Source organism: Catharus ustulatus, chromosome 36, assembly GCF_009819885.2.
Source record: "Catharus ustulatus isolate bCatUst1 chromosome 36, bCatUst1.pri.v2, whole genome shotgun sequence".
Taxonomy (NCBI): domain Eukaryota; kingdom Metazoa; phylum Chordata; class Aves; order Passeriformes; family Turdidae; genus Catharus; species Catharus ustulatus.
The window spans coordinates 1,460,383-1,480,905 of record NC_046256.1 but is presented as its reverse complement, the minus strand read 5'-3'; the positions used below and the strand labels follow the sequence as shown (position 1 = coordinate 1,480,905).

Here is a 20,523-nt window from a genome sequence, read left to right as displayed (position 1 = left end):
TTTGGGGTTGGGATGGAAAATTTGGGTTGGGAAGGAAAAATTTGGGGTTTGGGATGAAAATTTTGGGATTGGGGACACCAAAAAATTTGGGATTAAGGGTGAGGAATTTGGGAATTAGGGATGGAAAATTTGGGATTGGGGACACCAAAACCTTTGGGATTTGGATGGAAATTTAGGGTTTGGAATTTGGGATTGGGGACACCAAAAACTTTGGGGTCGGTCTCAAAAAAATTGGGATTTAGGGTTGGAAAATTTGGGATTGCGGACACCAAAAAAATTGGAATTGGGTTGGAAAATTTGAGATTGGGATGGAAAATTTGGGATTTAGGGTAGGGAAATTTGGGATGGAAATTTGGGATTTGGGACACCAAAAAATTTGGGATTGGAGATGGAAAATTTGGGATTTGGGATTGGGGACACCAAAAATTTGGGATTTAGGGTGGGGAATTTGGGACTGGGGACACCAAAAAATTTTGGGATTTGGGATGGAAAATCTGGGATTTGAGGATGGAAAATTTGGGATTGGAGACGGAAATTTTGGGATTGAAATTTGGGATTGGTCCCAAAAATTCGGGATTGGGGACACCAAAATCTTTGGGATTTAGGGATGGAAAATTTGGGATTGAAATTTGGGATTAGGATGGAAATTTGGGATTTAGGGTGGGAAAATTGGGATTGGAGATGGAAAATTTGGGATTGGGGACACCAAAATAATTTGGGATTGGGGACGGAAAATTTGGGATTGGAGATGGAAAATTTGGGATGGAAAATTTGGGATCGACCCCAAAAATTTGGGATTGGGGACACGCAAAACTTTGGGATTTAGAGATGGAAAATTTGGGATTTGGGATGGAAATTTGGGATTAGGATGGAAATTTGGGATTTAGGGTGGGAAATTTGGGATTGGAGATGGAAAATTTGGGATTGGGGACACCAAAAAGTTTTGGGATTTGGGGATGGAAATTTTGGGATTTAGGGTGGGAAATTTCAGATTAGGGATGTAAAATTTGGGACGGAAATTTTGTGATTGGGGACACCAAAAATTTGGGATTTAGGGTGAGGAATTTGGGAATTAGGGATGGAAAATTTGGGATTGGGGACACCAAAAATTTGGGATTTAGGGTGGGGAATTTGGAATTTGGGATGGAAAATTTGGGATGGAAAATTTGGGATTGACCCCAAAAATTTGGGATTGGGGAGACCAAAAACTTTGGGATTTGGGGATGGAAAATTGGGATTTGGGATGGAAATTTGGGATTGGGATGGAAATTTTGGGATGGAAATTTGGGATTGGGAAGGAAATTTGGGATTGGGATGGAAATTTTGGGATGTCCCACTTTGACCCCGTACCTTCGGTGACGTTGGCGCGAGCGGCGCCGCGAGCGCGGCCCGGGAGGAGGAAGAGGAGGAGGAGGAGGAAGAGCAGAGAGGGTGGAGTCATCTGGGGGAATTTAAAATAATTCTAATTAATTTTTAATTAATTTTCTAAAATTTTAATTATTTTTAAAATTTTTAATTATTTTTTAAATTTTAATTTAATTATTTTTGAAATTTAAATTATTTTTTAAATTCTAATTAACTTAAAAATTCTGATTTTTAAAAATTTTAATTGTTTTTAAAATTATAATTATTTTTAAAGTTCTTAAAAGTTCTAATTGTTTTTTATATTCTAATCAATTTTAAAATTCTATTTTTTAAAATTTTTAATTATTTTTAAATTGTAAATATTTTTAAAGTCCTAGCTATTTTTAAAATTTCATTTAATTTTAAAAATTGCAATTATTTTTAAAATTCTAACTATTTTAAAATAATTCTAATAATTTTTAAATCCTAATTATTTTGTAAAATTCCAATTAATTTTAAAAGTTTAATTAAATTAAAAATTCAGAATAATTTTCAAAATTCAAATGACTTTAAAAAATCACAATTAATTAAAAAAATTTTAATTACCATTAAATTTTCTTGCTCAAAAATCGCAATTTTTAATTGCCAAATTTCTGATTTCTCCCCAATTTTTGAGACCCCTCCCCCAATTTTTGCCCCTCCCCCAATTTTTTTGAGACCCCCTCCCCCAATTTTTTCCCCTCCCCCAACTCCAGGACACCCCAAAATTTTTGAAGCCCCTCCCCCAATTTTTTTAGCCCCTCCCCCAATTTTTTAACCCCTCCCCCAATTTTCTGAGACCCCTCCCCCAATTTTTTGGGACCCCCCAAAATTTTTAAGACCCCTCCCCTAATTTTTACCCCTCCCCCAATTTTTGAGACCCCTCCCCCAATTTTTTGGGACCCCCCAAAAAATTTTGAGACCCCTCCCCCAATTTTTACCCCTCCCCCAACTCCAAGACCCCCCAAAATTTTTGAGACCCCTCCCCCAATTTTAGAACCCATCCCACAATTTTTTGAGACCCCTCCCCCAATTTTTGAGACCCCTCCCCAAATTTCTGCCCCTCCCCCAATTTTTGGGACCCCCCCAAAATTTTTAAAACCCCTCCTCTAATTTTTAACCCCTCCCCAAATTTTCTGAGACCCCTCCCCCAACTTTTTAACCCCTCCCCCAATTTTTGCCCCTCCTCCAATTTTTTAAGACCCCTCCCCCCAAAATTTTGCGCCTCCCCAACTCCAGGACCCCCCAAAATTTTTGAGACCCCCTCCCCCAATTTTAGAACCCCTCCCCCAATTTTTAAGACCCCTCCCCCAATTTTTACGACCCCTCCCCCCCCGAAATAAAATTTTTGGGACCCCAGGACCCCTCCCCAAAATTCCAGGACCCCCCCAAAATTTTGGGGATGGGGGGAGGGGCGGTGGTGGGGGGAGGGGCGGTTCTTACCTCGGCCCGATCTTCCCGAAATTCCCCAAAAAATAATTCCCAAAAAAAATCCCAAAAAATCAGAAATAAAAACCGGAGTGGGGGGAGGGGGGGAGGGGACCCCAAATTTTATTTTGGGGTGGGGGGGGAGGGGAATCTTCCCACGGGTGGGGGAGGGGCGAGGATGGAGCCGAGGATGCTCCGGGAGCGGCGGAAAAAAAAAAATTAATTAAAAAAAAAATAATTAAAAAATTGGAAGGGGAATTTTTAGGAATTTCGGGGTGGGGGGGAGGGGTTTGGGATCCCCCCCTCCCCTAAAAAAAAATTTTTGGGGTTTTTTTTGGGGGGTCCCGGAGGCTTCGGGAGGGGCCTCGGGCTCGGGAATCACCGGAGGGAGGGGCTCGGGGTGGGGGAGGGGCGGGGGGGAGGGGCGGGGAGAGGGGGAGGGGCCGGGGAGGGGGAGGGGGGGGGAGGGGGAGGAGCCGCCCTGGGGGGTGGGGGAGGGGAAATTGGGGGGGAAAATTGGGGATTTTTGGGGGATTTGGGGGTTTTGGGGGGGAAATATTGGGATTTTTGGGGTAAATTTGGGGATTTTAGGGGGAAATTTGGGATAAATTTGAGGATTTTGGGGGGATTTTTTGGGATTTTGGGGGGAAATTTGTGGATTTTTGGGGATTTTTGGGGGGAAATTTGGGGATTTTCGGGCGATTTTGGGGCAAAATTCGGGATTTTGGGGGGAAAATTTGAGATTTTGGGGATTTTTAGGGGGATTTTGGGGCTAAATTTGGGGATTTTGGGGGGATTTTTGGGATTTTTGGGGAGATTTGGAGGGAAATTTGGGGATTTTTAGGGGATTTTTTTGGATTTTGGGGGGAATTTGGGGATTTCGGGGGAAATTTGGGGATTTTTGGGGATTTTTGGGGGGAAATTTGGGGATTTTTGGGCGATTTTGGGGCAAAATTTGGGGATTTTGGGGGGAATTTGGGGATTTTAGGGGGAAATTTGGGGATTTTGGGGGGAAATTTGGGGATTTTTGGGATTTTTAGGGGGATTGGAAATGAAATTTGGGGATTTTTGGGGAAATTTTTGGGCTTTTGGGGGGAAATGTGGGGATTTTAGGGGGAATTTGGGGATTTTTGAAATTGTTGGGGAGAAGTTTGGGGATTTTTGGGATAATTTGGGGATTTTGGGGGGATTTTGGGGATTTTAGGGGGAAATTTGGGGATTTGGGGGGATTTTGGGGGGATTTTTGGAATTTTTAGGGGGATTTTGGGGGAAAATTTGGAGATTTTGGGGCAATTTGGGGGGGAATTTTAAGACTTTGGGGGGAAATTTGGGGTTTTGGGGGAGAATTTTGGGATTTTCGGGTGATTTTGGGGCTGAATTTGGGGATTTTGGGGCTGAATTTGGGGATTTTGGGAGGATTTGGAGGAGAAATTTGGGGATTTTTGGGATTTTGGGGCAATTTTGGGGGGGATTTGGGGATTTTGGGGGGAATTTGGGGATTTTGGGGGGAATTTGGGGCTTTTAGGGGGAATTTTTAGGATTTTGGAGGGAAATTTGGGGATTCTGGGGGGGAATTTGAGGATTTTTGCGATTTTTGGGGAGAAGTTTGGTGATTTTGGGGGTAATTATGGGGATTTTGAGGAGAATTTTGGGATTTTTGGGGTAGTTTGGGGGATTGTGTGGGGATTTGGAGAGAATTTGGGGGATTTTGTGGGGAATTTGGGGTAAATTTGGGGATTTTGGGGGGAATTTTGGGGGTTTGGGGGGGGTTTGGGGGATTTTAGGGGTGGAGTGGGATTTTTGGGCGATTTTGGGACTAAATTTGGGGAATTTGGGGGGAATTTTTGGGATTTTCGGGCTAAATTTGGGGGATTTTGGGGGAATTTTGGGGGTTTTTGGGGGATTTTGGGGAAATTTTGGGGTAATTTTGGGATTTTGGGGCAACTTGTTTGGAAATTTGGAGATTTGGGGACTAAACTTGAGGATTTTGGGGCAATTTTTTGGGGGAATTAGGGGATTTTGAGAGGGATTTTTTTAGATTTTGGGGGAATTTGGGGAATTTGGGGGGAATTTTGGAGATTTTTGGGGGAAATTTGAGGATTTGGGGAGAATTGGGGCAATTTTTTGCAATTTTGGGATGAGTTTTTGGGATTCTGGGGGAAATTTGGGGATTTTGGGGATTTTTTGGGTAATTTGAGGGATTTTAGGGGGAATTTTTGGGATTTTTGGGCGATTTTGGGGCTAAATTTGGGGATTTTTTTTTTATTTGGGGAGAATTTTGGGGATTTTTGGGGAATTGGGGGATTTTCAGGGAATTATTGGGATTTCAGGAGGAATTTTGGGATTTTTGGGGGGAATCTGACGAAAATTGTGTGAATTTTTAGGGGAAATTGGAGGGGATTTGGTTTTTTTTATTTTGGGGGAATTTGGGGAAGAAATTTTGGAATTCTGAGGGGAAACGGAGATTTTGGGTGTAAATTTGTGGATTTTGGGGAGAATATGGGGATTGTGAGAAGAGTTTGGGTGATTTTTTGGGAGTAATTTGATGAATTTGGAGGAAAATTTTGATTTTTTGGGGGAATGTCGGATTTGGGGGGAAAAATTTTGGGATTTCTGGTGGACACCAAAACTCGAGGATTTTTCCTCCCCCTTCATGAGATCAAATCCCAAATTCTGCCCCAAATTCCCACTTTTTTCCCCTCATTCCACCCCAAATTCCCAATTTTTTTTGATTATTCCCGCCCCAAAAAGCTCCCACGGAATTTCTTGGATCCCAAAAATCCCCCAAAAAATAAACTTAAAAAAAAAAATTTAAAAATCACAAAATTCCCGGGAATTCCTGGGGCAGATTTTTGGGATATATCCTGATTGGGAGTTTTTTGGTTTTTTGGGGTTTTTTGTGGAATTTGGGGCTTTTTTTGTCAATTTTGGGGCGGGATTTTGGGATGGCTGTAAAAGGAGGAGCAGGGAAAGGCAGAATTGGGGGAAAAAAGGCAAAATTTGGGAAGAAAAAGGAGGAATTTGGAGGGAAAAAAAAATCCCGATCCTAATCCCAAATTTTGGTCCGGATTTATTTATTTATTTAAAATAAATCAAAGAAATTCAAAATGGCGGCCACGCCCCCGCCGCCATCTTGAGGCGCGGCTGTGCCGTAACGCAAGATGGCGGCACCCATGGATCCACTTCCGGTGCTGTTTCTCGCCGCGTTTCAAACCGAACCGGGCCCAACCGGAGAGCGGCGACTTCGCCGTCACGGATTTCATAACCGGGAGGGTTTTGAGCTCCCGGGAACCGGGCAGGTGGCGGAGACCCGAGAGGTGTAGAGCGCAGGGAGCCGCCATGTTGTACGGCAGGAGGAAGTAGGTGGAACTTCCGCTTCCGGCGAGGCTCGGGAGTTAAGGGTGAAACCAAGCGTGAAATGAGAAAAGGGGGGATTTAGGAACCTCTGAGAAGGTTGAAGAAGCTCTGGAGGACTTGAGGTCCTTTTCTCCCTCATATTTTTTGTGGTTCCTTCCAACCTTCCTGCGCGTTCACCGCCCGCCGCCGCCATCTTGAGGCGCGGCGGGCCCATTCAACAAGATGCCGGCACCCCGCCACCATCCCTAGCGCTATTTTGAAACAAATTTTAAAGCGAATCGCAGCCAAACCGAGCACGGCGGATTCGCCGTCACGATTCATCCCGCCCCACCGTTTTAAGCCAACGGAGAATGGGGAGAAGGGCGGAAACGCGGGGTTTTAATACGCGCACAGGGCGCCGCCATGTTGTACGGCAGGACGCAGCTGAGGCGCACTTCCGCTTCCGGTGGGGGAGCGGGCCCTCAGCGGTGGCGGAGCGGGGGGTAAACACAGGCCCGGGGGGGGGTGGGGCGGGAATTTGGGGCAAATTCGGGAATTTTTGGGGAATTCTGAGGAAAATTTGGGAATCTGGGGGGTGGGGGGGAGTTGATTCCCTGCGGGGTTTGTGGGGTCGGGGCCGTGGGGGGGTTTGGGGGGGTCTGAGGGGGATTTGGGGGGATTTGAGGGGGATTTTGAGGGGTTTATGTGGGAATTTTATGGGAATTTTAGGGAGTTTCGTGGGGTTTATGTGGGAATTTTGTGGGGTTTATGTGGGAATTTTGTGGAATTTTGAAATTATTGGGGTGATTTTGGGGGTCTGGGGGTGGTTTTGGGGGATTTGAGGGGATTTTCTGGGATTGATGTGGGAATTTTGGGGAAATTTTAGGGATTTTATGTGGAAATGTTGTGGGATTTGTGTGGGAATTTTGTGGGATTTTCTTTGGAATTTTGTGGGATTTATGTGGGAATTTTGTGGGAAATTTATGTGGGAATTTTGTGGGAATATTTTTTTTTTTTAATTTTGTGGGAATTTTGTGGGAAATTTTTTTAAATTTTGTGGGAATTTTGGGGGGATTTATGTGGGATTTATGTGGGAATTTTTGGGGGAAATTTTAGGGGATTTATGTGGAATTTGTGTGGGAATTTTGGGGTTTTTTTTTTAATTTTGTGGGAATTTTGTGGGATTTATGTGGGAATTTTTTGAGAAATTTTAGGGATTTTTGTGGGATTTGTGTGGCATTTATTTGAGATTTTTGTGGGATTTATGTGGGAAATTTTGTGGAAATTTTATGGGATTTATGGGGGATTTATTTGGGAATTTTGGGGGGATTTATGTGGGAATTTTGTGGGGTTTATGTGAAAATTTTGTGGAATTTTGTGATTGTTGGGGTGATTTTGGGGGGCCTTACAGGGGATTTTGTGGGATTTTATGTGATAACTTGGGGGGAAATTTTAGGGATTTTATGTGGAAATTTTGTGGGATTTATGTGGGGTTTATATTTGAATTTTGTGGGATTTATGTGGGGTTTATATTTGAATTTTGTGGAATTTTTTTTTAATTTTGTGGGATTTATGTGGGAATTTATGTGGGAAACTTTGTAGAATTTTTTGGGGAATTTTGTGGGAATTTTAGGGAATTTTGTGGGATTTATGTGGGAATTTTGTGGGATTTATGTGGGGTTTATATGGGAATTTTGTGGAATTTTTTTTTAATATTGTGAATTTATGTGGGAATTTATGTGGGAAATTATTTGGAATTTTGTGGGGTTTATGTGGGATTTTTGTGGGAAATTGTAGGGATTTTTGTGGACATTTTGTGGGATTTATGTGAGATTTATTTGGGAATTTTGTGGGATTTATGTGGGATTTATCTGGGAATTTTTAAAAAATTTTGTGGCAATTTTTTTTAATTTTGTGGGAATTTTGAGGAAAAAATTTGGGAAAATTTTCAGGAATTTTGGGAAAATTTTCAGGAATTTTCAGGAATTTTGGGGGGAATTTGAAGGAATTTAGACAATATTTATGAATTCCTAGAAATTCAGGAAATTCCCCCAATTTAAACACTCAAAAAAAACCCCAAAAATTTTGCTAAAAAAAATTTTAAAATAAATTTTAAAAATTTTAACATTTAAAAATTTTAAAATTTAAAATTTAAATAAAAAATTTAAATTTTTTTTTCTTTTCCAGCCCTCCCCCAAGAATTTGCCCAAATTCTTGAAGATTTGCCCCAAAAATGAGCTGAGCCCTTGGATGGAGCCCTGGGATTTTGGGGGATCCCAAAATGGGGGATTGGGAAAATTCTGGAAACCCCCCCAAGGAACAGGAGGAGGAGGAGGAGGAGGAGGAAGAGCTGGACCCCCGGATCCAGGTGGGAATTTGGGGAGAAATCCAAAAATTTTGAGAATTTTTTGAGAATTTTTTGGGGGGAATTATTGGGATTTTTTTTTAATTTTTCTGGGATTTTTTGGGATTTTTTTCGGGGTTTTTTTGGAATTTTTTGGGGATTTTTTGAGATTTTTTGGGGTTTTTTTTAGAATTTTTTGGGGATTTTTTTAGGGATGTTTTGGGAAATTTTTTTTTATTTTTCAGAATTTTTTCAGATTTTTTGAAAATTTTTTGGGGATTTTTTTAGGGATTTTTTCAGATTTTTGGGGATTTTTTTTGGGATTTTTTTTGGGAATTTTTTTTCATTTTTTGGAGGATTTTTTTGAGGAGGAGGAGGAAGAGCTGGACCCCCGGATCCAGGTGGGATTTTGGGGAAAATCCAAAAATTTGGGGATTTTTGGGGATTTTTTTTTGAGGAATTTTTTGGGGGAATTATAGGGGATTTTTTGAGATTTTTTTGGATTTTTTTGGGGTTTTTTGGAGAATTTTGGGGGCATTTTTTGAGATTTTTTGGGGATTTTTTGGGTTTTTTTTTCGATTATTTCTAAATTTTTTTTAAATTTTTGGGGGATTTTTTTGGAATTTTTTTGGGATTTTTTTTTATTTTATGGAATTTTTTGGGATTTTTTTTTTTAGTTTTTTGGGGATTTTTGGGAATTTTTGGGGGTTTTTTGGGATTTTTTTTGGGTTTTTTTGTGATTTTTTGGAGAATTTTTTGGGGATTTTTTGAGATTTTTTGGGGATTTTTTGGGATTTTTTTTAGGTTATTTCTAAATTTTTTTTTAATTTTTTGGGGATTTTTTTGGAATTTTTTTGGGATTTTTTTTATTTTATGGAATTTTTTGGGATTTTTTTTGAGTTTTTTGGGGATTTTTGGGAATTTTTTGGGAGTTTTTTGGGATTTTTTGGGGGTTTTTTTTGCGATTTTTTGGAGAATTTTTGGGGGATTTTTTGAGATTTTTTGGGGATTTTTTCCAGATTTTTTTGGGGGGATTTTGGGGATTTTTTTAATTTTTAGGGGATTTTTTGGGAATTTTTTCAGATTTTTTTTGAATTTTTGGGGGTTTTTTATGGAATTTTTTGGGGATTTTTTGAGATTTTTTGGGGGACTTTTTGGGAATTTTTGGAGGATTTTTTAGGGATTTTTTTGGATCTTTCAGGATTTTTTGGGAACTTTTTCAGATATTTTTAGGGATTTTTGGGGATTTTTTGGGGGATTTTTTGGGATTTTTGGGGAGATTTTTTGAGATTTTTTTTGGGATTTTTTTTGATTTATTGGGATTTTTTGGGGGTTTTTGGGGGATTTTTTGGGGGATTTTTTTGGGAATTTTTTTGGGATTTTTTTTTTCATTTTTTGGAGGATTTTTTTTGAGGAGGAGGAGGAAGAGCTGGACCCCCGGATCCAGGTGGGATTTTGGGGAGAAATCCAAAAATTTGGGGATTTTTGGGGAAATTTTGGGGGGGAATTTTTGGGATTTTTTTTAGATTTTTCTGGGATTTTTTGGGGTTTTTTTCGGGGTTTTTTTTTGAATTTTTTTGGGATTTTTTGGGATTTTTTGGGGGGTTTTTTTTAAATTTTTGGGGGATTTTTTAGGGATGTTTTGGGAATTTTCTTGAGATTTTTTGGGGATTTTTTTAGGAATTTTTTTGGATTTTTAGGGGATTTTTTGGGATTTTTTTTGGGATTTTTTTTATTTTTGGGGGGATTTTTTGGGATTTTTGCGGGGATTTTTTGGGATTTTTTAGGGATTTTTTTGGGATTTATTGGGAATTTTTTGGGAATTATTTTGATCTTTTGGGATATTTTGGGGGGAATTTTTTCAGATTTTTGGGGGGATTTTTTGGGATTTTTTTTTTATTTTTTTGAGATTTTTTTTATTTTTAGGGGATTTTTTTGGGATTTTTTTGAAATTTATTGGGAATTTTTTTGGGCATTTTAAAATTTTTTTCTGGGATTTTTTTTATTTTTTTGGGCGTTTCATTAGGGGATTTTTTGGGGAATTTTTTTTGAAGTTTTTGGGATTTTTTAGGAATTTTTTGGGATTTATTGGGAATTTTTTGGGAATTTTTTTATCTTTTGGGATTTTTTGAGGGAATTTTTTTGGATTTTTTTGAGATTTATTTTTAGGGGATTTTTGGGAATTTTTTGAGGATTTTTTGTGTATTTTTTTGGAAATTTTTTCAGATTTTTTGGGGATTTTTTTGGGATTTTTTTGGGATTCTTTGGGATTTTTTTGTGAATTTCTTCAGATTTTTTGGGGGATTTTTTGGGGAATTTTTTTATTTTTTGGGGATTTTTTGGGAATTTTTTTTTATTTTTTTGGGAATTTTAGGGAATTTTTTTGAGCTCTTTTGGGATTTTTTTGAGATTTTTTTATTTTTAGGGGATTTTTTGGGTTTTTTTTGGGGGATTTTTTGGAATTTTTTTGGTTTTTGACCCCGAATTTTTTTTGGATTTTCAGGAGGAGCTCGAGCACCTGAACGAGGCCAACGCTGAAATCAACAGAGGGGAGCTGGAGCTGGATGTGAGAACTGGGGAAACTGGGAGGGACTGGGAGGGACTGGGAGGGACTGGGATCAAACTGGGAGGGACTGGAAGGGACTGGGATGGACTGGGAGGGACTGGGAGGGACTGGGATCAAACTGGGAGGGACTGGGAGGGACTGGGAGGGAACTGGGATGGACTGGGAGGGACTGGGAGGGACTGGGATCAAACTGGGAGGGACTGGGAGGGACTGGGATGGACTGGGAGGGACTGGGATCAAACTGGGATGGACTGGGAGGGAGCTGGGATGGACTGGGAGGGACTGGGAGCAAACTGGGATGGACTGGGAGGAACTGGGATGGACTGGGAGTCCCAAACTGGTTTCCCAATCCCAAACCAGTCCAAACCAGTCCCAAACTGGTTTCCCAGTCCTTTCCCAATCCCAAACCAGTCCCAAACTGGTTTCCCAGTCCTTTCCCAATCCCAAACCAGTCCCAAACTGGTTTCCCAGTCCCAAACCAGTCCAAACCAGTCCCAAACTGGTTTCCCAGTCCCAAACCAATCCCAAACCAGTCCAAACCAGTCCCAAACTGGTTTCCCAGTCCCAAACCAATCCCAAACCAATCCCAAACCAGTCCAAACCAGTCCCAAACTGGTTTCCCAGTCCCAAACTGGTTCTCAATCCCAAACCAGTCCCAAACCAGTCCAAACCAGTCCCAAACTGGTTTCCCAATCACAAACTGGTTTCCCAGTCCAAACCAGTCCCAAACCAGTCCCAAACCAGTCTGAACCAGTCCCAAAATGGTTCCCATTCCCTTCCCAGTCCAAACCAGTCCCAACCAGTCCCAAACTGGTTTCCCAGTCCCAAACCAGTCCCAACCAGTCCCAAACTGGTTTCCCAGTCCCAAACCAGTCCAAACTAGTCCTGAACTGGTTCCCAAGTCGCAAACTTGTTTCCCAGTCTCAAACTGGTTTCCCAGTCCAAACCAGTCCCAAACCAGTCCCGAACCAGTCTGAACCAGTCCGAACCAGTCCCAAACTGGTTTCCCAGTCCCAAACTGGTTCCCCAGTCCTTTCCCAATCCCAAACCAGTCCCAAACTTGTTTCCCAGTCCCAAACTGGTTTCCCAGTCCCAAGCCAGTCCCAAACTGGTTTCCCAGTCCCAAACCAGTCTGAACCAGTCCCAAACTGGTTTCCCAATCCCAAACCAGTTCAAACCAGTCCAAACTGGTTTCCCACTCCTTTCCCAATCCCAAACCAGTCCCAAACTGGTTTCCCAGTCGTTTCCCAATCCCAAACCAGTCCCAAACTGGTTCCCAATCCCAAACCAGTTCAAACCAGTTTCCCAGTCTAAACCAGTCCCAAACCAATCCCAAACCAGTCTGAACCAGTCCAAACCAGTTCCAAACTGGTTTCCCAGTCTGAACCAGTCCCAAACTGGTTTCCCAGTCCCAAACTGGTTTCCCAGTCCCAAACCAATCCCAAACCAGTCCAAACCAGTCCAAACTGGTTTCCCAGTCCTTTCCTAATCCCAAACCAGTCCCAAACTGGTTCCCAATCCCAAACCAGTCTGAACCAGTCCAAACCAGTTCTAAACTGGTTTCCCAATCCCTAACTGGTTTCCCAGTCTAACACAGTCCAAAACCAGTCCAAACCATTCCAAACTGGTTTCCCAGTCCCAAACAAATCCCAAACCAGTCCAAACCAGTCCAAACTGGTTTCCCACTCCTTTCCCAATCCCAAACCAGTCCCAAACTGGTCTCCCAGTTCCAAACCAGTCCGAACCAGTCCCAAACTGGTTTCCCAGTCCCAAACTGGTTTCCCAATCCCAAACTGGTTCTCAATCCCAAACCAGTCCCAAACCAGTCCGAACCAGTCCCAAACTGGTTTCCCAGTCCCAAACTGGTTTCCCAGTCCTTTCCCAATCCCAAACCAGTCCCAAACTGGTTTCCCAGTCCCAAAACAGTTCAAACTGGTTTGCAGGCCGCCCGGTGCCGCTATCGCCGCATCCTCTCGGATTCCGCGCGGAAATTGAACTCGCAGGGCTCGCAGCTGGGGACCTGCATCGACAGAGCCCGGCCCTACTACGAGGCCAGGAGGAGAGCCAAGGAGGTTTGGGGTGAAAAATGGGGAATTTGGGAAAAAATGGGGAAAAAATTAAAAAAAAAATGGGGAAAATCGGTGGAAAAATGGGGAAAAAATGACGAAAAATGGGGAAAAATTGCGCAAAAAAATGAGGCAAAATGGGGGAAAATGAGAAAAAAATTGGAAAAAAATGGGGGGAAAATGAGAAAAAAAAATTGAGAAAATGGGGAATTTGGGGAAAATAGGAATTTGGGAAAAATGGGAAATAATAAAAAAAAATTGGGGAAAATCGGTGGAAAAATGGGGGAAATACGACAAAAAATGGGGAAAAAATGAAGAAAAAATGGGGAAAAAATTGGAAAAAAATGGGAAAAAAAGAGGAAAAAAGGAGGAAAAAAAAGAGAAAATAAAATAGAAAAAATGGGGAATTTGGGAAAAATGGGAATTTGGGAAAAATGGGAAATAATTTTAAAAATGGGGAAAATCGGTGGAAAAATGGGGAAAAAATGACAAAAAATGGGGAAAAAGTGGGAATTTCTATCCCAAATCTCATCCACTATGAAGTCAGGAGGAGAGCCAAGGAGATTTGGGGTGAAAAATGGGGAATTTGGGAAAAAATGGGGAAAAAAATAAAAAAAATGGGGAAAATCGGTGGAAAAATGGGGAAAATACGACGAAAAAAGGGGAAAAGATGCAAAGAATGAGGAAAAAATGGGGGAAAATGGGAAAAAAATAAAAAGGAAAAAATGGGAAAATTGGGGAAAATGGGGAAAATTCAAAAAATGGGGATTTTGGGAAAAAATGGGGAATAATAAAAAAAATGGGGAAAATTGGTGGAAAAATGGGGAAAATACGACAAAAAAAGGGGAAAAAATAGGAAAAAAATGGAAAAAAAAAGAGGAAAAAAGGAGGAAAAAAGTGAGAAAAAATATAGAAAGAATGGGAAATTTGGGGGAAATGGGAATTTGGGAAAAATGGGAAATAATAAAAAAAAATGGGGAAAATTGGTGGAAAAATTGGGAAAAATGAAGAAAAAAATGGGGAAAAAATGAGGGAAAATGAGAATTTCCATCCCAAATCACATCCACTATGAGGTCAGGAGGAGAGCCAAGGAGGTTTGGGGTGAAAAATGGGGAATTTGGAAAAAATGGGGAAATAGTAAGAAAAATATTTGAGAAAATTGGAAAAAAATGGGGGAAAACAGGTAAAAAATGGGAGGAAAAGAGAAAAATAGGAGGAAAAAATGAGGGAAAAAAAGGGGAATTTGGGAAAAATGGGAATTTGGGAATTCTCATCCTAAACCACATTCTACCAACCCCAAACCTTCTGAAATCCCATCCCAAACTTTTTCCATTAATCCCAAACCTTCTCATCCATCCCAAACCTCCAATCTCACCCCACATCCCGTCCCAAACCTTCTCCCACTTCCCCAAACCTCATGCCACCGATCCCAAACCTTCTGAAATCCCATCAGAAACCTTCTCCAACCCAACCCAAACCTGATCCCACCAACCCCAAACCTTCTCCAATCCCAAACCTTCTCCAGCCCATCCCAAACTTTCTGAAATCCTATGCCAAATCTTCACCAATCCCAAACCTTCTCCCACTTCTCCAAACCCCATCCCACCAATCCTAAACTATCTCCAACCCATCCCAAACCTTCTCCAACCCATCCCAAATCCCATCTCAAACCTTCTCATCCATTCCAAACCTTCTCCACCTATCCCAAACCCCATCCCACCAACCCCAAACCTTCTGAAATCCTATCCCAAACGTTCTCCAACCCATCCCAAACCTTCTCCACCAATCCCAAATCTTCTCCAACCCATCCCAAACCTTCTCCAACCCCAAATCTCATCCCACCCATCCCAAACCTTCTCCACCAATCCCAAACCTTCTCCAACCCATCCCAAACCTTCTCCCACTTTTCCAAGTGCCATCAATCCCAAATCTTCTCCATCAATCCCAAACCTTCTGAAATCCCATCCCAAACCTTGTCCCACCCATCCCAAATCTTCACCAATCCCAAACCTCGTCCCACCAACTCCAAACTTTCTCCAATCCCATCCCAAACCTTCTCATCCATCCCAAACCTTCTCCAATCCCATCCCAAATCTTCACTAATCCCAAACCTTCTCCAAACCCCATCCCACTAATCCCAAACCTCCAATCCCAAACCTTCTGAAATCCCATCCCAAATCTTCACCAACCCCAAACTTTCTCCAACCCATCCCAAACCTCCAGTCCCATCCCAAACCCCATCCCATTAATCCCAAACCTTCTGAAATATCATCCCAAACTTTCTCCAACCCATCCCAAACCTCCAATCCCATCCCAAATCTTCACCAATCCCAAACCTTCTCCACCAATCCCAAACCTTCTCCAAACCCCATCCCACCAATCCTAAACCATCTCCAACCCATCCCAAACCTTCTCCAATCCCAAACCTTCTCCACCTATCCCAAACCTTCTCCAATCCCAAACCTTCTTCACCAATCCCAAATCTCATTCCACCAATCCCAAACCTTCTGAAATTCCATCCCAACCCTCCAACCAGTCCCAAATCCCATCCCAAACCTTCTCCAATCCCAAACTTTCTCATCCATCCCAAACCTTCTCCAAACCCCATCCCACCAATCCCAAACCTCTACCAATCCCAAACCTCCACCAGTCCCAAACCTTTTCCACCAACCCCAAACCTCATCCCACCAATCCCAAACCTTCTCCAACCCCAAATCTTCACCTATCCCAAACCTTCTCCACCCATCCCAAATCCCATCCCAAACCTTCTGAAATCCCATCCCAAACCTCCAATCCCTCCCAAATCCCATTGCAAATCTCATCCCATCAACCCCAGACCTTTTCCACCAATCGCAAACCTCCTTCCAACCCAAACCTTCTCCCATCTCAAACCATCTCCAACCAATCCCAAACCATCTTCAACCAATCCCAAACCTCCTCCATCAATCCCAAACCTCCTTCCATCCCAAATTTCCAATCGCATCCCAAATCTTCACCAATCCCAAACCCTCTCATCCATCCCAAACCTTCTCCAACCAATCCCAAACCTTCTCATCCATCCCAAACCTCCGATCACATCCTCAACCTTCTGCATCAATCCCAAACCTTCTCCAACTCATCCCAAATCCCATCCCAAACCTTCTCCACCAACCCCAAACCTTCTCATCCACCCCAAACCACCAATCTCATCCCAAATCCCCCCAAAAACCCCATTAAAAAACTCCCAAATTTTCATCCCAGGCGCAGCAGGAGACGCAGCGGGCGGCGCTGCGCTACGAGCGGGCGGTGGGGATGCACAACGCGGCGCGGGAGATGGTGTTCGTGGCAGAGCAGGGCATGGGCACCGGCAAGAACCGCCTGGACCCCACCTGGCAGGAGATGCTCAACCACGCCACCAGGAAGGTCAGGAATTTTGGGATTTTTTGGGATTTTTTGGGATTTTTTTGGGATTTTTTTAGGATTTTTTGGGGATTTTTGTGATTTTTTTGTGATTTTTTTTTTATTTTTTGGGGAATTTTTGGGGGATTTTTGGGGAATTTTTGGGAATTTTTGGGGGATTTTTTGGGGGATTTTTGGGGGGATTTTTTGGGGATTTTTTGGATTTTTTTTGGATTTTTTTAATTTTTTGGTAATTTTTTTGAAATTTGTGGGGATTTTTTTGGGATTTTTTTGGGATTTTTTTGGGATTTTTTTGGGATTTCTGGGGGGAATTTTTGGGGATATTTTTAAATTTTTGGGGATTTTTTTAATTTTTGGGGGATTTTTTTGGGATTTTTTTGGGGGATTTTTTTGGATTTTTTGGGGGATTTTTTTTAAATTTTATTGGGATTTTTTTGGGGATTTTTTGGGAATTCTCTGGGGATTTTGGGGGGATTTTTTGGAAATTTTTTGGGGATTTTTTTTGATTTTTTTGATTTTTTGGGGATTTTTTGGGATTTTTTTGAGAATTTTTTGGAAATTTTTGGGAGATTTTTTGGGGCCATTTTCTTTTTTGGGGGGGCGGAATTTTTGGGGGGATGTTTTAAATTTTTTTTTTTAATTCTGTTGGGATTTTTAAATAATTTTAAATTTTTTTTGGAATTTCCCCCATTCCCAACCCCATTTTTGTCTCATTTTCCCCCATTCCCGACCCGTTTCTCACCCGATTTTCACCCGATTTTCGCGCGGATTTTTGCGAATCCTCCCAAAATTTCGGGAATTTCGGGAATTTTTGTTATTCCAGGTGAACGAGGCGGAGCAGGAGCGGCTCTGGAGCGAGAGGGAGCACCAGAGGGTGACCAGGCTGTGCCAGGAGGCCGAGGCCGAGGTGCAGCGGCTGCAGAAATCCCTGCGGCGCGACATCGCCCGCAGCCGGCCCTACTTCGAGCTCAAGGCCCAGTTCAACCAGAGGCTGGAGGTACTGGGAGCACTGGGAATACTGGGAGGGGCACTGGGATCAGTTTGGAGCACTGGGAATGGGATTGGACTGGATACTGGGGGAACTGGGAGCACTGGGAAAGAACTGGGAGCCCCAAATTCTCCCTTCCTGGAACAAAATTTCCACTTTTTTTTTCGCCCAAATTTCCCATTTTTGCTCCAAAATTTTCCATTTTTGGACCCAAAACTCCAAAATTTCCCATTTATAATCCCAAACTCTCCTTTTTCCATCCTAAATTTCCCTTTTCCATCCCAAATGTCCCCCTTTGGATCCCATTGAATGCCCTGGCCTATCCCGGACTCCATTTCCCATCAGCCCCCTCGCCCACTTCCGGTCCAAGCCCCGCCCATTTCCCTTTTCTTCTGAGGCGACTTCCGCTCCTGCTGCCGCCGCCATGTTCCTGCAGTTCTCCTTTTAATCCCAAATTTCCTTTTTTCTGTCCCAAATTCTTCTTTTTAGGGAGGGACTGGGATCAGTTTGGAGCACTGGGAATGGGATTGAAGGGAACTGGGAGCACTGGGAATGGGATTGAAAGGAACTGGGAGCACTGGGAATGGGATTTAAGGGAACTGGGAACACAGGGAATGGGATGGAAGGGAACTGGGAGCACTGGGAATGGGATTAAAGTGAACTGGGAGCACTGGGAATGGGATTAAAGGGAACTGGGAGCACTGGGAATGGGATTGAAGGGAACTGGGAGCACTGGGAATGGGATTAAAGTGAACTGGGAGCACTGGGAATGGGATTGAAGGGAACTGGGAGCACTGGGAATGGGATTAAAAGGAACTGGGAGCACTGGGAATGGGATTAAAGGGAACTGGGAACACTGGGAATGGGATTGAAGGGAACTGGGAGCGCTGGGAATGGGATTGAAGGGAACTGGGAGCACTGGGAATGGGATTGAAGGAAACTGGGAGCACTGGGAATGGGATTGAAGTGGATACTGGGGGAACTGGGAGCACTGGGAGCCTCCCCACACCAAATTTTTCCCAATTTTTTCCGATTTTCCCCAAATATTTCCGATTTTTTCCCAATTTTCACCAAATTTTTCCCAATTTTTTCCCAATTTTCACCAAATTTTTTTGGATTTTCCCCAAATTTTCACCAATTTTCACCGTGATTTTTTTATTTTTTGGGAATTCCTGGTCATTCCTGACTCCTCCCCCTTTTCCAGGAGCACAAATCCCGCGTGAATTCCTTGGAATCCTCCGTGGCCCAGGCCAAGCTCCGTTATTCCGTCGCCCTTCGGAACCTGGAGCAGATCAGCGAAGAGATTCACGCCCGAAGATTCCAGAGAATTCTCCGGAAAAAACAACGGGAAAATCCTCTGGGGGCTGAGGGGGGTGCTCAGAACCTCGAAATTCCGGGAGAAATGGGAAAAATTCCGGGAGAAAACGGAAAAATTCCAGGAGAATACGCGAAAATTCCCGATGAGATCAGCGGGAAAATTCCGGCAGAAATCGGAAAAAATTCTGGAATTCCTGGGGAAATGGAAATTCCTGGAGAAATGGGAATTCAGGGAGAAATTCCTGGCAAAATTCCTGGAGAAATGGGAATTCCTGGAGAAATTCCTGGTAAAATTCGTGGGGAAAACTGTGGAATTTCTGCTGATGTCAGCAGAATTTCTGGTAAAATTCCTGGTGAAATCCGTGGAATTCCTGGCAAAATTCCTGGTGAAACTCCTGGTATTCCTGGTGAAATCCATGGAATTTCTGGAATTTCAGGAGAAATCAGTAAAATTCCCGGTGAAATCCGTGGAATTCCTGGCAAAATTCCCGGTGAAATCCATGGAATTTCTGCTGATGTCAGCAGAATTTCTGGTGGAATTCCTGGGCAAATCCATGGAATTTCTGCTGAAATCAGCAGAATTCCTGGCAAAATTCCTGGTGAAATTCCTGGAATTCCTGAAATTCATGATGAAATCCGTGCAATTCCCGGCGAGATCCGCCAAAATCCCGACGAAATCGACGGAATTCCCGGCGAAATCCGCGGAATTTCTGCTGATGTCAGCAGAATTCCTGGCAAAATTCTTGGTGAAATCCATGGAATTCCCAGTGAAATTCGTGGTGAAATCCATGGAATTCCTGACAAAATCCGTGGAATTCCCGGAATCAACGACGCCATCGCCAAAAATCTCGGAATTTCCGACCAAATCCGCGGAATTTCCGACGCCGCTGTTCCCGGATTTTCCGGCGACGATTCCGCCGTTCCGTCGGGAATTTCCGATTCCGGGGATTCTCTGTCGGTTCTGAGCCTCCAAACCATCGCCTCGGATCTGCAGAAATTCGATTCCGTGGAACATTTGGCGGCGATTCCGGGGATTTCGGGAATCGCCGACGCGTTGAGTCTGCACAGCGAGGAGTTGGGAGAGGAGAGGGAAAAACGGGGCCGGAGTTTTCGGCATCACCGGAGCGTCAGCCTCTGATTTTTGAAATTTTTTGGGGGATTTTTTTGGATTTTTTGGGATTTTTTTGGGGATTTTTTTTGGGATTTTTTGGGATTTTTTTGGATTTATTTGGGGATTTTTTTGGGATTTTTTTGGATTTTTGGGGGATTTTTGGGGATTTTTTGGGAATTTTTTGGAATTTTTTGGGGGATTTTTTTGGGGATTTTTTGGGATTTTTTTGGGGTTTTTTGGGATTTTTTGGGATTTTTTTGGGGATTTTTGGGAATTTTTGGGGGTTTTGGGGGATTTTTTTGGGCTTTTTTATTTTTTTGAGATTTTTTTGGGATTTTTTTTTGAGATTTTTTTGGGATTTTTTTTGGATTTATTTGGGGATTTTTTGGGAAAAACGGGGGCGGAATTTTCAGCATCACCGGAGCATCAGTCTCTGATTTTTGAAATTTTTTCGGGATTTTTTGGGGATTTTTTGGGATTTTTTTTTGGTTTTTTGGGGATTTTTTTTATTTTTGGGGGATTTTTTGGGGATTTTTTTGGATTTTTTTTTTAATTGTTGGGGATTTTTTTTATTTTTTGGGGTAT

General features: G+C 42.4%; 2 protein-coding genes across 2 annotated transcripts in view; one reads left to right on the top strand and one right to left on the bottom strand.

Annotated features, from left to right (window-relative positions):
• Positions 1-2,887, bottom strand: part of LOC117009866 (gamma-aminobutyric acid type B receptor subunit 1-like) — a 54,312-nt gene extending 51,425 nt beyond the window's left edge. Inside the window, exons 1-2 of the mRNA XM_033084232.1 lie at positions 2,827-2,887; positions 1,351-1,441 (exon numbers count right to left, since the gene is read on the bottom strand). Coding sequence (XP_032940123.1) covers positions 1,351-1,441 — 91 coding nt within the window. The 5' untranslated portion in view covers positions 2,827-2,887. The remainder of the gene's footprint in view (positions 1-1,350; positions 1,442-2,826) is intronic.
• Positions 2,888-8,428: 5,541 nt separating this feature from the next.
• Positions 8,429-20,019, top strand: LOC117009792 (SH3 domain-binding protein 5-like). Its single transcript, XM_033084124.1, has 7 exons — positions 8,429-8,515; positions 10,995-11,057; positions 13,001-13,129; positions 16,364-16,525; positions 17,346-17,519; positions 18,715-19,189; positions 19,361-20,019. Exons 1-7 carry the CDS (start codon positions 8,429-8,431, stop codon positions 19,963-19,965), a joined length of 1,695 nt encoding a protein of 564 aa, XP_032940015.1. The 3' UTR covers positions 19,966-20,019.
• Positions 20,020-20,523: the final 504 nt, after the last annotated feature.

Bases quoted from the DNA above. Each gene is read 5' to 3' on its own strand.
- LOC117009792 (XM_033084124.1), top strand. From the start codon at position 8,429: ATGGGGGATTGGGAAAATTCTGGAAACCCCCCCAAGGAACAGGAGGAG. The intron at 13,130-16,363 runs GTTTGGGGTGAA...TTTTCATCCCAG, and splicing joins CCAGGAGGAGAGCCAAGGAG to GCGCAGCAGGAGACGCAGCG. The intron at 16,526-17,345 runs GTCAGGAATTTT...TTGTTATTCCAG, and splicing joins TCAACCACGCCACCAGGAAG to GTGAACGAGGCGGAGCAGGA.